General features: G+C 50.1%; 1 protein-coding gene across 1 annotated transcript in view; it reads right to left on the bottom strand.

Moving 5' to 3' along the window:
• Nucleotides 1-16,993, bottom strand: part of KIF26B (kinesin family member 26B) — a 415,089-nt gene extending 398,096 nt beyond the window's left edge. Inside the window, exons 1-2 of the mRNA XM_040634490.1 lie at nucleotides 16,931-16,993; nucleotides 15,709-16,110 (exon numbers count right to left, since the gene is read on the bottom strand). Of these exons, the coding sequence (XP_040490424.1) occupies nucleotides 15,709-16,110; nucleotides 16,931-16,993 (465 nt within the window). The remainder of the gene's footprint in view (nucleotides 1-15,708; nucleotides 16,111-16,930) is intronic.
• Nucleotides 16,994-17,356: the final 363 nt, after the last annotated feature.

Below are 17,356 nucleotides of genomic sequence, written 5' to 3'. Positions count from 1 at the left end.
AAAGTTACGTAACATAAAATGTTAACCGTTTTTAAATGCACGGTTCAGTGCTGTCAGGCGCACCCCACGTTTGTGCAATCATCACCACCATCCATCTCCAGAACTTGTTTCATTTTCCCAAACGGAAGCTCCTTATCATTAAGCGTCAAGTCTCTAATCCCCTCCCCCGCCACCCTCGCCCCCCCCCCACCCCCACAACCATCATTCCACACCATTCTGTCTCCATGAATTTGAAAACTCTAAGCACCACCTGTAAGTGGAACCACACAGAATGAGTGCCTTTGGTGACTGGCTTATTTCACTCAGAATAATGTCCTCGAGGTTCATCCACATGGTAGCAGGTGGCCGAATTTCCCTTCTTTTTGGGTATTAAGTAAATATCATGTATAGTAACGTATATGTATTTTATATATTTCCTTCCATTGTATCTACACCACATTCTGTCTATCCACTCACCCACTGATGGGCCCTTGGGCGGCTCTCACCTCTCCGGTCTGGTGAATGACGCTGGTGTGAGTGGGTGGGCACTGCTATCTTGCTGTTCGACGTGGAATCATCGTTTGTTCAACCTGGCATGTAAAGCTCACGTGGTCATTTAACTTCTTGTGGAGGCAGCGTGGTGGCCCCCCTCTTGGACACTTCACGTCTGGCAATACCGCGATCCTCAGGGCTCCTGCAGCCCCTCTCTGTTCGTGAGATGCCTGGAATACCTCGCCCTCTTCAGCCTCACCCACCAGCTCCTGCTCACTGATTAGCCTCGACGCGGCCATCACCCCTTCTGGAAACCATCTCAGCCCACTCCACAGCCGGCCGTGCCATCCCTTGCAGGGACGCCGCAAAAGGGAGGAGGTGGCAGCTAGCACCTGGCCGCCCCCCAGGCTGTGAGGCTCAAGGGCACGGCTGTGTCCTAACCGCCTTTCTGTCCCGGCCCCAAGTCCGGCAACCACACAACTATACAGCAACAGCCAAAGAAATGCTGGCCAGGCACGCGAGCCGAGAGACGACAGACGCGGAGCATGAGAGAAGTCGAAAACACACACACTGGCTGCCAGTCATGTGGAATGAATCCTGGGGTCAGGAGGTCACCATCTAGAGAGGCAAGTTTTACTTTTCTCTTCTATAAAATGGCAGTTTGGATGCTAATATTTAGTGAACGCCTACTATGTGCCAGACAAAACACACTGACGAAGCAGTTATTCCTGTTAATGCCATTATACAAGTAAGGAAACTGAGGCAGAAAGCGGCAAGTTCCTCCAAGTCCACAGGGCTGGAGAGCTGGAGAGCTGGCAAATGACAGAGCCAAGATTCACACCCCAGCGGTCTGGCTACAGGAACCATGCACTTTTTTTTATTATTATTAAAGATGTTATTTATTTATTTGAGCGAGACAGAGAGAGACAGCAAGTACGAGCAGGGGGAGGGGCAAAGGGAGAGGGAGAAGCAGACGCCCCGCTGAGCAGGGAGCCCAACTCGGGACTCGATCCCAGGACCCTGGGATCCTAACCTGAGCCGAAGGCAGACACTTCACTGACTGAGCCACCCAGGGGCCCAGGAACCATGCTCTTAATAGCGAAAGTAACCGAGGGGCACCTGGGTGGCTCAGTCAGTTGAGCATCCGATTCATGGTTTCCACTCAGGTCATGATTTCAGGGTTGTGGGATCAAGCCCCGTGTCCAGCTCTGCGCTCAGCAGGGAGTCAGCTTGTGACTCTCTCTCCTTCTCTCTAAAAAATAAATAAAACTTAAAAAAAAAAAAAAAGCAAAAGTAACCCGAGGCTACATAATCTCTAAGACTCATTCTGTGCTATAGTTCTAGGATTATAAAATGCTCATGATTCAAAAGGATATTCTAGGTCTCCAGGAGCAGAGGTGACAGAGAACATTAAAAATTTATGGCATTCATTTCAGTCAATGTATTATATTGAATTTTGCCCTGTGTAAGGATTATAAAGAAGGTTTGGAAAGTTCATGATCCTTCCAAAAAGACACTGATGTGTGCTCTACAACAGAGCAGTGAACACTACTGTGTTTCTTTTCAGCACGAGCGTGACCCCATTCATGTCTTGGGAGAAAACCCAGCCCACTTCCTTGCTACTCTGCCCAGAAGGACTTGAAACCAGCCTGGTGAATCTCTCCTCTCACTGCAAACCACAGCATCCAAGCCTTGTAGGGAGCAGGGTTCCTTCACGACCGCAGACCTGCCTCCAGCCTGGATGTGATTGTGTGTGACCATCTCACCAACCAGCAGAGGCAGCGTGGTATCCACAGTGCAGATCAGCTATGAGATGAAGGGAGAAACTGAATCTGGGGGCCCGGTGTCTCGGCGTGTGGCCTTGAGCTTGCCCTCTCGGCTCAGCTCCGACCAGTGAAGCCAGGCTTCCTCCCTGGAATACCTGGGACCATTCTGAGCATCCAGTGAGCACCCCCACATTCCGTCATTCTCCAGACCAGAAGTGAGCACAACCCCATTAAATGGAGCAAAACCAAGGTCATAGCAACCCACAGGAAATTTGAGGGACTCCAAACTAGTCCATCCAGAAACACCTAGACCGGGACCCCCGGGGGGGGGAGGAGCCACACTCACATTTCATCCCTGTGGATTTCACTCTTGAGGGCAGGAGGCCTTATCAGTGGGCAGGCATCACACCCCTCCTCCCCATATCCCACCAGGAGCATCCCCTCCTCCGTCAGCCTCTTCCCTCATCCCCCATGATGTTTCCATCATACAGAAGTGGAAAAGGGGAGATTTTTTTCCCCCCAAAAGGCCAGAAATTTTTGGAGAGTTCACATATTCAAAAAAAATTACGTCTAGTTGGGGCACAGGTACGAAGTGAAAGGTAAAATTCATAATACAATGACCACGCTCCAGGGCTCAGAGTCCAGAAGACCCACATGGCAAAACAATAAATCCTACTAGAGCCTGATGGAGCCTCGGGAGCCAGAGGTCTTCCAGGTGGACACCTGGCCACCATTCTCTCATCTCCTCCTGACCACCATAAAGGGCCATCGCGGAGAATCACTAATAACAAGGAGTGCTCCATTAAAAAAGTAAATTAGCACAAACTAGCACCACAAAAAAGCCCACAGCCAGCAACTTCCTTGCGGGGCGGCCACCTCCCACAGGAAGCAGAGAGCTTGGTGAGGCATACAAAAACCATGCGTTTGTCTGACACCTGCCACCCCGGCTGCAGAAGTCCTCGTAAAGCCATCCTTGGCGGACTTGCCGCCGTCAGCCCCTTCCTACACCCTCAAGCTGCCCCATCAGGCAGCCACCCTTCTCTGCTCGGTGCCCTCTGAACGGCATGGCTCACTTCATTAGCTGCCAGGACCTCCGATAAAAGCTCGGGCCGAACAGTGTCTGAATCGTGCGATAGGCTGTCTGCCGTGTGACCAGCTTGCGGACGTCCTCCCGGGCTCCTCCCAAGTGTGCGCACACACACACATTCACACGCACAGCCCAGGCAGGAAAGCCGGCTTAGGAATTCCACCAGGAGTTACCCGAGCGAGTTTAGGGGAAAAGAGCAGGGGAGAAACAAAGGCTCCGATACCTGGGAGCACGATGGAGGAAAACACACAGAGGGTGCGCTGAGCGGCGTTGGGCATGCCCGTGGCGGCGTGTGTCGTCAGCCTCCCCCGGGGCTGGTGCAAGAACAGAGTGCAAGAACGCGGAGGGACAGGTGCACTGCCACTGCTCCTGCCCCCACCTGCGCCGCACCCCAGTGCCAGCCCCACTCAAGGTATGATGGAGCTCTGCGCTAGTATCTGCGCCCCGGAGCTGTGTTCGGACCACAGCGCACATACAATAGTCTAGTTCAAGGAAGAGTGAGGGGGCATCTCACAGGGAGCAGACAGGATCAAGACAAGCCGGCTTCGTTGTTAGGGGAGAAAATAAAATGGATCATGAACGAACGGACTTTGTCCACCACGCAGCCAGCCACCTGCCCCCTCCTCTGCGGGCCACCCTTCAAAAGGACGGGACTGTTACGCCCAAGTCATGGGCACGGGGCATGTAAATACTGGTCTAAACAATTGTGGCCCTGTCTACATATTCATAGGCGCGGCAGAAAGAAGGGGAATCAAAGGGTTCAGAACAAAGGTTTTAGAAAAAATCTGGATGAGAGTTTTTGAAAGAAAGACAAATGAAATATCTGGAGTTCTGCTGTTCCTGGACTGCTACCCAGGATGAACTCTCCCCAGATTATTTCTAAATCCTAATCAGGGGAGCCTGGGTGGCTCAGTCAGTTAAGTGTCTGCCTTCAGCTCAGGTCATGGTCTCTGGGTCCTGGAATCGAGTCCCACGTCCGGCTCCCTGCTCAGCGGAGTATCTGCTTCTCCCTCTGCCTGTGGCTCCCCCTGCTTGTGCTCGCTCGCGCTCTCGCTCTCTCTCAAATAAATAAATATCTTTAAAATAAATAAATCCTAATCAGTATGACAGTTTTTCCATGTAGAACTACAAGCCATTTCTATATCTAAGGCAATATTTTTTCTCAGACATTCCTTACCCAATTGCTGTTATAAAATCAATTGTCTTTCTGTCTGCCCAAGTTTATTTCTGTGTACAAACACAGACGACAGTAAAGTAAACAGCTTTATTAAGAAACAGGAAGAATCCTGACCGCCCGTTTATGTCCAAACTCCACACACAGGAACATCAGGGATGACGGGCAAACCTGGGGGTCAGGCCTGGCTGGCGGGGGCTGGGAATCCCACAAACGTGGCCACCCAAGGAACAGCTTCAGGCTCTGGGTTTGGACACAAATCCACCTAGGGCCTTGTCAAGCATATCCCTCCGGAATCTGGGAGCAAGGACTGGGCGTCATTGTCTTAGGTTTCCTCTCCGGCTTCTCAGAGACTTGCAGAGACCACCAGCTCCGACACTCTTGGTTTACCAAGGAGACGAAGCGCAAGCTGGCTAGCCGGCTTGTCGGGGACCCCAGGGCTAGCTAGTGCAGCAGACGAGACAGCCACTGTCTCTTCGTCTAAGGACAGTCTCTTCTCATCTAAACATCTGGGTTTGTAGACAACCCATGATGCCTACCAATCCCCCGCCCCTTTCTTTCCTATTTCTCTTGCCCCTCTCTTGTCCGTGCTCCCCCTTGATCTTACCCCTCCCCTTGCCATCCTTCTCCATCTAGCCCTCAGCCCCATGGCCATGCCTCCTGGCTTGGCAGAGACGGGATGCTCCCATTCCCAGCTGGGGGACGGCGGGGAAGACATTCAAGGCCACCTGGGCAGCCGCCACGCTCAGGACCAGGACGTCCCTCTACAGAAAGGCACACAGCTGAACCAGGCAGTGGATCATTTCTCTTAAACAGTGTGGTTGTTAGCTGCTGCCTGATCAGCGGTGTATTTTCTGTACAACCAGCTGGTGAGATAGCTCAGCAGCTCGGGGTTGTTCTTGGTCTCTTACTCTCAGTAAGTCAGTCTCCTGTTGCCGCAAGAAACCACCATTTCGATGGAACTGGGCGTAGGGAAGCAGTGATCCCATCTCCAAAGACGGCAACTGCTGTAAGAAAGATGGTAGTGTTTCCCGGGAAGTGTAGCTGCTCGTCACTGCTAATTAAAAAAATGGAATCACACCACGGAAAAAAATCTCAAGCTCTTTAAGTTCCCAGAAAAAAAAAAAAAATGCTGAATTAGCGATTATAACCCTCAGCCATCACTCAGACTGGACGAAGGAGTATCGGAAGCTCACGTTCGTTACCTCTGCGGTGGGAAAGGAGGTTTTAACTATTATTTCCAGTTCGCGCTTTAAAAATAAAGACATTTTGGGGCGCCTGGGTGGCTCCGTTGGTTAAGCATCTGCCTCCAGCTCAGGTCATGATCCCAGGGTCCTGGGATAGAGCCCCGCATTGCACTCCCTGCTCAGCGGGGAGTCTGCTTCTCCTTCTCCCTCTGCCCCTCCCCCACTCGTGTTTTTTCTCTCTCTCTCCCCCTCCTCAAATAAATAAAATCTTTAAAAAAATAGACATTTTGTGCATAAGAACTATCAAAGATTTTAAAACCATGCCGTGGACGGAGAGCTAAAGCTTTTTCCAAGACCTTTTTGTGGTTGGCAACAATATTGAACTCAAACTCCATTAAGTAGAAACGATGAGTCAAAATAGCCCCTTAGCTGCAACATGGCCTATAACACTTAAGATATATTTAGATATAGTTCTGCTAATCAAAAGAATTAACTCTACCCCAGAGCCTTCTGATATGTTAACCCCCACGGCAGCACAGGAATATCGACCCTTTCTGGGTAAGAGCTTACAAGAACGCTCGGAGAGCTGAAACGTGTGCGGGAAATACCGCTGGGGGGGCAGGTCTCTATTTCCAGACTTCTCCACAAGGTCTGGTCGGAATCGATGCGATAGGATCAGCAAAACATAACTGCAAAGAAAACCGTCTGCGAAAGACAACACTGGATGGGAAGGCAGATAAGCCCAAATTCCTGGTGCTGCCCAGATCGGCAACATCGCCTGCGCCCCCACTGGGAGAAGTGTGCTCTCCACTCAGGAGTGAGAATGCTAAACACGGCGTCTGCCAAGCTCCCTGGAGGGCCTCTGAGACGGGCAGGGCTCGAAGAAGGGATTTCCATCTGTGACAAGGAATCTCACTCCATATTCATGGCATCTCAACGAAAAGGAGTGGCTGTTTTCATCAACTGAGCTCTCCCAAATTTTTTGTGCAGTCACTCTACAAAGGAATGAATGAGCGCGTTATCTGCTTGGAGGTGAAGACATAGAAAAGGAGATGAGCTCATTGGCTCCATATTCTCTGACTGCTGCTTTTGCATTTTGCTGTCAGACCTCCAGCAAGAGGAAGGAAGGAAGGAAGGAAGGAAGGAAGGAAGGGGAGAAGAGGGAGGAGTGGGGGGAGGGCGGAAGGAAGCAGGGTTTTCATAAAACTTACCTTCCTAGAGAAAGTCATTGGAATAAAAACAGAAAGTGAAGGCTGAATATTATCTCACCTGTTCCACAGACCCTCATAACAACCCCGGTGGGATCCTATCACCACCACCACTGAAAGAAGGAGCATGACTGAGTTCAGAGAGGCTGTGCCCAAGGTCGCACACACTTAGTGACATAACCTGATTTTGCACCCTAGTTTGCTGACCCCAGATCTTCCTTTTTAAGGTCCTAAGAGCCTCAAAAGTGGATCTCTCTTAACCTCTTAGTGTCGTCCATGACTCAAATGCTACCTCCGATGCCCTCGCCTCTCCACCCACTCCTGGACACACGGTCATTGCCTGCCTTCCTCCTCCTTCTAACAAAGATCCCCAGTGATCTCTGATTTGCAGAATCAAGGGAAACCCCCGCCCTTACCTCCTGGATCTCTCTGAGCTATCTGAACTTTGCCTCCCTCTGAAGCTTGCTCCTCTCTGCTTCCGTGACTCCACTTTCTCCTAGTTTCCTCCCCTTCTCCTGGCTTCTCCTGGTCTTCTCTCCCTGGCTCCTCAGGCTGCCTGGCCTTCAATGTCCCTGGTCCCACAGCTCCACGCTCTGCTCGCTGCCCACAGCCTTACTCTACAGAGAGAGCTCACCCTCCGGGGATCCGCCACCCTCTCCATGCCAACATCCGCCAGACCCACATCTCCAGCTCTGAATCCCACAGGGACCCACCAGAACATTCCACTTCAAGCCCTACAGGGCCCAGACAATTTTATTACCCACAACCATCTTCGTAAATCAGACCCACAAGAACACAAGCCCTATCCCCTCCCGTACTCTCCATCTCAATTAATGGAGAGCGTGTCTTGCTTGTCCTGGCCTGAAATCGGGGAGAGCCCTCATCCTTCTCCTCTCCCTCTGCCCCATACCCCCATGGGTTTTCTACATACAATATCCGTCTGGTCCAAGCTGCCACCCCTTAGCTCAGGCCTGCATCCTCCATCCCCCAGGGCATGGTGAGGGGGCCTGCTCATGGGCTCCCCAACACTGCTCTTCAACCCACCTTCCCCCCACTGTCACGGCAACCTGTCATAACTGCGTATCTGATCACCTCGTTGCCTTCCCCAGCGCCCATCAACAGCTGCCCAGGGCCTACAGGGTCCTAGGAGACTCTCCAGCTGCAACGCCACTCATCCTAACCCCGGCCACCTTCCCAGTGCGTCGCTCACCCATGCACACGCTGCGCTATAGTAACTTGCATCCCTGCATCTCCCCAGAGGGTACTGAGCGTGCACGACCTTCTTGTGCATCTGTCTGCCGTTCCCTCCGGCTGGATGCCGATGCTGCCCTGCGCACCATGAGCCGAACTCCCAGCCACCTGCTGAAGGAGCTCTGGCCTCCCCTCTGCTCCCTGGCAGCCCGCCTGCCTGTGGTCCAGCACTTCCAGCACTGTTCTCCAACTCCAGCTCCTTGTTGGTTTCTAAACTAGACTGGGAGTTGCTCCAGGGCAGGAATTTTCATCTTTTTTGTACCCTGGTTACAACGTGGCAGAGCACTGCAGCTCATACACGAGCAGGAATCAAAAATGCTTCTGGGCATATGAATACGACAGCAAAGACAGTAAATAAAATACTAACACAACCAATCCACAGCATATTTTTAAAAATACATTGTGACCAAGTGGAGTTTATCATGGGAATGTGAGAATGGCTCATTATTAGGAAATCAGCAATAATTCACAATATTAATAGATCTAAGGAGAAAAATCATATGATCATCTCCCTAAAGACTGAAAACATATTTGGCAAAACATTATACCCTGATTAAAAACACGAAATAAAATAGGAATTGATGGATACTTCCTTAATTCGTAAAACTTATATGCACACCTCAGTCCAAAAGCCGACATCTTCCTTAATGGGGAAAACCGTTCACGTGTCAACTATACCAACACCACTGAACACGGTAAAGGAGGCATGAATCAAGGTGACAAAGAAGAGAAAACCATTAAAGGAATAAGAATAGCAAAGGAAAAGAGTAATGATATCTCTACTTGTATCAGATAAATTCTTTCGGAAATTTCAATTTCAAAAATTCTTTTTGGAGATTTCAAGAGTACCAATTTTAAAACTAATGAACACATTAATAGAATTTAATAAATAGGCTATAAAGTTAATATATAAATCAACATCCTTCTTATATACAAACAGTTATCAGTTAGAAGATGAAAGTGAAGAGCTCATTTACAATAGCAATAAAAGATACAGTGCCTAAGAGTAAATTTAACAAGAAATACACAAAGTCTACAGGAGAAAAACCCTTGAAAATTGCTAAAAAGTAGATTTGTTCGAATGAAGTAACATTCCACACGCTTGGGAAAGATTCAACATCATAAAGATGCCCAATGTCCCCCAGGTTAACATATAAATTTAACATGGTTCCAATTAAAATAATTATTTTCTGGAGTTAGGCAAGTTGATTCTAAAGTTCATATGGGAAAACAGGAAGAATAACCAGGAAACTCCCAGAAAGGAAAGGAGCAGTTTAGGAGAGGGAGGGCTAGCCCTACCAAATATTAAAGCTTACTACAAAGATTCTGTACTTAAGATAGTGTGGGGGCGCCTGGGTGGCTCAGCTGGTTGGGCTTCCAACTTGGTTCTGGCTCAGGTCGGGATCTCGAGGTGGTGGGACTGAGCCCCACATCAGGCTCCACACTCGTCACGGAGTCTGCTTCCGATTCTCTCTCCCTCTCCCTCCCCTCTCTACCCTCCCCCCAACGCATGCACATGCACTCTCTCTCTAAAGTAAATAAAGATCTAAAAAAATAAAATAGTGTGGAACTGGCACATGACGAGACAGATAAATAGCACATAGCAGAAGGTCCAGAGATAGACCCAAGTCCAACTGAAAAGTTGGTTTATGATAATGATGGTATCTCAGCTCAGTGGGGGGAAGATGGATGTTTTAATAAAGGGTCTGGTGACAACTACAGACATTTAGAAAAAAAATAAAATTGATATGTACCTTTCATTATACATAACTTCCCAGTGGATCAGACATCTAAATATTTAAAAGGAAGCCATAAAAATACTCAAAGAAAACAGAGGGAAGTCCTTTGAAACCTAGAAGTGATAGGCAGACAGCCTTTGTAATCATGACTTGAAATCCAATTTTCTTAGATGGGTTCTGGGGCATCCCAAAGAGGGCAGTAAGCAGGATGATGGATAAAAACTGATTCAGTATTTTTATAAACTTTTTTTTTAAGTAGGCTCCACACCCAGCGTGGAGCCCAACACAGGGCTTGAACTCACAACCCTAAGACCAAGAACTGAGCTGAGATCAAGAGTTGGACACCTAATCGACTGAGCCACGGAGGTACCCTTTGACAAACATTTTTAACGTAATTTAGGAATACGGGTTTATTCCCTGGCCTTTGGCACCTATTCAAATACGCTCTACGAGATTTGGGACTGGTGCACGTAGGTATGATAGATGGCGGGAACACATCGAAACCTGCTTCTTTGCCACAGTAAGCCCATACAGGAGGTTATTAAAAAAAAAGAGTTAAAGAAAAGATGCTGTGGTCAGCCCATGGCTCAAGACACTAAAAAGGAAATCAGTTTGGATTCCTGAAAAGAGACCGGGAACCCTGACAGACAGACGCCAGCCAACTTGCAACCTTTGCCAGGACGAAACAGAGCTGAAGTCTGGTAGCCCTACGGACCTGGCACCAAGACATTCCCCTGGAGGACTCTTCCCCTTAGGAGGTCAGCGCAGGGTCCCCCACCCCAACAGTGGTTTCCAGAAAGGGCAGGCAACAGAGGAGTCTCAAGTGAGTGAACAGAAAGATGAGGAAGTTCCTTTCCCCCTGTGTTACATTCCAGCCAAGAAAATCACTCAGCTCACCATCCTGACATTTTTTCCCACCCCCTCCCCAAAAGTGATGCTACCCTCCGTGAGCCCAGGAAAAAATAATCCTAAGTCTCTCTCTCAAGGTGGAGGGGGGGTGGTCTCCCACTCACACAGTTATCCTAACGTGACCCAAAGGGCTTTGGGGTGGAAAGCTTCCTTGGGTTTCTCTGTTCCTTGTGTCTTTACTCACGCTTCCTTTTCGTGACCTGAACCATATCAATCACTTGGAATTCCCAGGTAGAGAAACCGGGATCATCTTCACTTTGCTACAGGAGATCTAATGCATGGGGGGAGGGGGGCATCTCCAAGTACGGTGCCCAGCACGTACTAAGGCCAATACCTGCTAGCCATTTATAATCATCATCATTACCACCATCATTACGATTAGCTGATGAATGGTGCGATCTGTGAGATGCCAAAGAGCAACTCACATTGCCTAAATTTTATTGACATAAACCTTCCAGTTGCTAACAAATTACTAGCCTCAGCCATTTAAAAATCACATTTCTAATGCAATAATCCTATCTGCAATGCGTGTGGAAGACATTACTACAGCCCAGGGATTTTTACAAAGTGAATTAAGTCACTATAAAAACTGACCATGTTGGTTCACGATTAAAAGTCTGGTGGAATGAAATGCCATCATTCCATGGCTTGCTAAGCCCAAAGGAAGAGATTACCACTCACGTGTCTCTACTGGGAATGTTTTTAGAATCCCTAAAATGTTTCTGAAATGTTCTCATTACTGATTTTATCTATTAGCTGATCTTGCATCAAAAATATTTCTGAAACAGAAAAGATTCAAATAATGTATTCTGAAAATCACCATGTGTTCTTAAAAAGATTTCAGATAAACGCCTCTCATAATTAATAAGCATTTAAAATGCAATATATCTTGTATCTATAAAAAATCATACCATGGCTCCTGGAAGAACTTTTCCATAGAGTTATTTTTTTCGTACCCGTTTCAGAGCTGGGAAAATACAGAAATACACACACACACATATTCCCCAAGTCTAGACTTACTTGGGCTTTGGCTATTTAGAGTCTACGTTTGGTGTTTTTAAACCCCTCTGACACATTCCTTTCTTTCTTCTCTGTGATTCCTGGCCACCCTTCTCAGTGCGGCTGGCTAAGCTTCCTGATATTTCTGGGGCATAAATGGACCCAGAATACCTGACTGAGAAAAAATCAGGTAAGAATGTTCTGGACCTTTTTTTTTTTTTTTTTACATAAAAGATTTTCTTGTATTGATATGGAAATGAACAGATGCCTGAGACCCATCTCCAACCTGGAACATTTCTGCCCACTCCAGGGAATTCTTTGGGCTGATGTTTCTTAGGGCTTACACTGTCAATTCAAAAGTTCTGCTATCAGGATGATCGAGGATAGCCCCGAAATGGGAGATTCGTTCCTTGGCCCTTATTTCTGCTTGGTGCCTTGACTGTGTGTAAAACAGGGAAGACACTCACGCCAGTGGGTCCGAAATGGTTTTATATTTACACATTGGAACGCTACCATGGGCAAAAGGACTGTGTTTACTGCAAATCCCAACACTTTACAAATCAACATTCTTTTATTTGACCCTTCTACTTACCAGTCCTAGAAAAAGACATGATATAAACCCAGTGGGTACTTTTTTTTATCGACGGAGGTAATAAAAGTCAATCCAAATGCTTTACACTCTGCCACCAGGCACAGGTCTTTACTCACCCAGGTAAGCTGTTATTTGAAGGGACAAATCCAGAGTATCAACAGGTGCGCGAGCTCACAGGTGCCACTGCTACACTCCAGATTCCGTGCTATTCCTCAATCTGCCTCCACTCCCTGCCTCTTTCCAGAAACCTCACACTCAATGCACGGAAAACCAAACCCATTATCGCTCTTCCCTCTGAGCCACTCCCAAAATGCATCTCCTCCTGTTTCCTGCCTCAGTTAACACCATCCCCACCCGGCACAGTTACCTGACCTAGAAACCTCTAGGAGTCCTGCTGCCTTTTGCCCTGAAGCCTGGGTCTCCTGCAGTCACGTGACTCCTAAGAGCACTCAGAATAGGGCGGTCACTCCTCAGGCCACCAGAGCCACTGTCTAACTGCTGGGACCGGCCAGACACCCCCAATGGGCTCGCCAGCCCTTCACGTCCTCTCCTTAACCAACTGGGGGAAGACAAAACTGGGGGGATTCAATAGGGCTTGCTACCTACAAATGAGCGCCTGGTGAGGACTCCTACAGCTGTACGATATTTGGAAAATGTACTGATGAAATTAGAAACCGAGAGTGGATAATGTTTTATGAGAAAACCTCTAACTCTATAAAACATAAATCTAAAAGGATCTCGGCTAATTAATAATCATCAACAACCCCACATCTTTCTCCAAAGAAACTTATAAATACGGACAAAAACGGATCTACTCAAGGTCACAAAATACATCAGCAGTGGAGAAAGAACTAAAACCAAAACCATCCTAAAATCGTAAGATTCCCGGATGTGCCATTCTGCCTCTGACTTCTAAATATCCACCTAGGAGACTTTTAATACCGCCTAGAAGGGTTTAGTACTCCGTTTAAGAAAATATTTCCCAAATACCGTTAAGCGTCTTAAGTGAATTACAATGATTTTTTTTTTTCTAATTATTCCTCAAGAACATGCCTTTATCTTCTAGACTCTAACCCTCCAGGGCAAAGTGCATAATGGAGTCACACTGGCATCTCTTGGGCTAATGAAACTTAACTCTTTTGGTGCCTGAGGGCTACAGAGGTCCAGAGCTTGCGCATAAATCCAGCCCTGGGAAGAAGGTCCATGGGCCTCCATCCATCATGCTCAAGAGAACACAGCATGTGTTTCCTCAAAGTACTGCAGGCTTTAAAAGGGGAATGGAAATTGTACCTCATCTGAGGGTACCGATGCTTTAAAAAGAAGGGGGGAAAAGCGGAACTTTTATTATTATTATTCCGAGAGACACGCGGAAGATTTGTAGTTAAAATTGAGGCCCCGTACCTCATGACGAACACTGAAGCAATCTGGCTAAGCCTTGTGCACCCTGGCAACTGTGGCACTGGGTGATACCGATGTGTGCCTGCAAGTGATTCCGTGTGACTCTCCCCACGACTGACCACCCTCCCGCAGACATGCCTGGGCAACTTCAAGTTGGTGCAGAGCACTGAGGTTCAGAGATCCCTCATCAGTCCCCCAGGGTCACTTTAATTTCATCACGTAAAGAAAATTGGCAAATATATTGAATTGCCTCCTGTAACACCGGGAATGGATTTTCCAGGTGCTTCCAACAAAACCCCAATCGGCTTTGCCACCTGAGTCCACAAGGCAGGAGGAATGCGTTTGAATCTCAAACATTTGTTTCTTCTTCCTATAGGTTTCCTTGCCCTCCTCCATTTGAATGAAAAGAGTAGATTTTGATTTACCTTTGCACACAGGAGCACTCAACAACAACAGCAACAAGCTCTTATAAGAACAGGTCCTCAAGAATGTTCTAGAATGCTTTGGTAGATTGCAACTTACTAGGATTGCCACCTATCAGATGATACCTTTAAGAACCAAGGCTTTTCAACATTTAGCAGACTGTCTAGTCTAGTTGTACCATCTCACAGCGCCCCACGCTCTTCTTCTCAAGCACTCACGGCAAATGGGAACAAATTACGAATTGTGCATTTTGTGGTCAACGTTTGTATCCCCTATTAGAATATAAGCTCCATGTGGACAAGGATTGTAGATACCGGTTATTTCGTTGCTGTGCCTGACACAGTGCCCTGAATGCCACAGGAAATCAGAGACTAAATTGATAAATGATCAAAAGAGGAAATAAATGTGTGAGTGATGTAGTGTTAAATTGGAGAATATAGAATGCAAGTAGGAAATAAGCTTTTAGATTTCCTGAGATTGTTCTCGGGGAGTCTGGACAGAGTTACTATCAAACTACAAAAATGGCATCCTGACAACAATCCACAAGTTAATTATTCTTGAGATAAATTTGGGATTCATAAAACCAATTCTCTGGGTGTTAATCTTCCACACGTAAAATTTTCACAACTTCTGTGGGTATTTGTTTAATTTAACCCTTGCCTATGAAAACATTCATGTGTATGAATTTGGATAAGCCGATGAGGCAAGCAGATGCAGTTGCTGCTAAATTTCACGACTCAAAATCACAGTATTTCATTTCAGAAGTCACAGAAATATAAATCAGAAAATGCCACTGAGCAGTGTCAGAAACCCCCACAGCTATGCACTCTGTTTTCTCAATATTTCTCTCCAACCACTGATAAAAACTCTTTGAAGTGGAAGAGTAAATATTGTCGTTTGATAGTACTTGGACCCAACAGTGCAAACACAATTGCATTGTGTTCCACTCCGAGGGCTCCCGCACACACCACGCCGCAGCGTTGCCATGGAGGGGCGGCCGTGCTCCGCGCTGGAGCAGCCGCGAGGCAGCCCCGCTCCCGGGTGCTCCCACCCCTAATCGTCCTCCCGCGGACATGCCGGCTCGCTTTTCCCACTCCCACGGGCCTGTTCGGAAGGATCACGGGTGGCGCTGGGGAGGGGACTCCATGGCGCCGGCCAGCAGGGCCCGTGCGACGCAGAGATGAAGCCCCCGAGAGCAGGTGCCGGCTGTCCCTGGACCTGCCGTCCCGCAACGGCTGGCAGCGCGCGGGCACAGGGTTTGCGGGGAGGGCGCCCCGCGCAGGTCCAACAGCAGGTCCCGGCCGGTGCAGCGAGCACAGCGGGCTAACCGTTAGGAGTAGAGGGCAGCGGGACGGATGAGCTGGCGTATACCCAGTGGGCGGAGAGGCCTGCGCGCACCTCCCGGATCCGTGCCCCGGGGCCGCCTGGCGAGGGCTCCCCCCACCCCGGGCCCCTCCGGGCGCCGCCCGCCCAGGCCTCCTCCGCCTGCCCCGCGCGGGCTCACCTTGCCGGGGAAGGGCCCCGGGAGGAGCAGCTTCAGCGCCTGCCTCTTCAGCTCCACCAGGCGGGCGTTGCAGTTCTCGCACCAGACGCCGCGGTCCGAGCCGGGGGAGGAGCCGCCGCCGCTGCCCGAGCCCGGGGAGCCGGTGCCGAAGCCCGGCGAGCCGCCCAGGGAGCCCGGCGAGCTGGTGCCGATGCCTGGGGAGGCGGGGCCCGGGGAGCCCGTGAAGGAGCTCGGGGACGAGGTGCCCGAGCCGGGGGACGGGGTCCCCGACGAGCCGAGCGCCGAACCCGCGCCCTCGGGGGTGGGCCTGCTGCCGGCGCGCGACTCCTCGTACGCTTTCCGGTACCAGCTCTCGGGGGAAAAGGGTGCCGCGGGCTTGGTAGGCGAGCAGACTTCATTCACCTGCGGAGGAGACGTGCAGAGTCAGGGGCCGCAGGGCGGCGGGCTTCCGCGCCCCCGGTGGGCCGGGCCGGGGGGGTGCCCTCCCGCAGGCTGGGGATCCGCGCGCCGCCGAGGGCCCGGCCGAGCGCCAAGGGGCGCGCGTTCGGGACCGCTCCGAACCCTGCGGCCGAATCTGCCTACATCTGCCCCGTTAATCGTCCTTTAGTGGGTTCCGGCTTCCCGGGCGCCGGCGGACTCCTCCCCGGGTCGGGAGGAGAGGGCCCGCTCAGGGGCTTCCCAGGGTTTCTGCAGCGGGACCCATACAGTCAGCGCCCCGCGCTTTTTAACCCGACACCCATCCCAGAAAAAGCCCAAGTTCAAGATGCTGGAAGACGCTATGCTGGGGGCGGGGTGGGGTGGGGGCATCTGGATTTTTATTCATTCGGGGTACAGCCCTCCGGATCCTGAAGGTAAATGCAAGGCTCTCCCGGCTCCAGGGCAATGACCCCGAGGAACGGCAGCAAATTCATGGACACCCCCCTCCCATTTGGCTTAACTCTGCCTGGAAGTGCACCAATGCCGCAAAAGTTAGGGGTGCGGGGACCGCCAGGAACGCGAGGACTGAGAAAATTGCGAGGGCCAGGCGAGTGTGCGGACGTCCTCGCCGGCGGACCCGCCTGCGTGCACGCACGCCCAGCCCGCCCGGCGGAGGCGCCTCTGCAGCGGCAGGAGAGCTCGGGGTCGCCCTGAGGGGCCGCCCGGCGCCGGGAAAGGGGGACTCCGGCCGGGGGGCGGGGGGGGCCCGGTAACTCGCCTCCGCATTGTACCGGTCACAACTTACCCCGTATTTCTTGCCCCTGCTGGAGACCGCCAGCCTCTCTTTATTCCCAGCTACCGAATTCATGGTGGCTTTTCCAGAGGAGAGTGTCTCAATGTTCCACCAACGCTACATGCAAAAGGTCTTCCAACCCAGAAGGGTCCCCCCGTTGTCGGGGGCTGCCTCTTGGACCTCAAGTCAAGGTTTCTTACTTGGGGGTGGGGGCGAGAATCAGAGCAAATGCAGCCCAGAAGTAATAGCACTAATTTGCAGAACGGGTTGGAGTGGCTGGTTTATTCTTCTCTTCGAATAATGCTTTTCCTCATCCTCTTCTGCCTCCTCCAGTCACACGTTCTCTTTTCACGGTCACAACCAGGTAATTGGCATTTTCCTCAGCCAAGTGGGTCCGTTTGCCTCCACGAGGGGAGCGAGGAGGGCAGCCAGGCACAC

This window comes from Ursus maritimus, unplaced genomic scaffold (assembly GCF_017311325.1).
Source record: "Ursus maritimus isolate PB19 unplaced genomic scaffold, ASM1731132v1 scaffold_2, whole genome shotgun sequence".
Taxonomy (NCBI): Eukaryota; Metazoa; Chordata; class Mammalia; order Carnivora; family Ursidae; genus Ursus; species Ursus maritimus.
The sequence above is the reverse complement of the archived record's forward strand: the minus strand, read 5'-3'. Positions and strand labels throughout refer to the sequence as shown.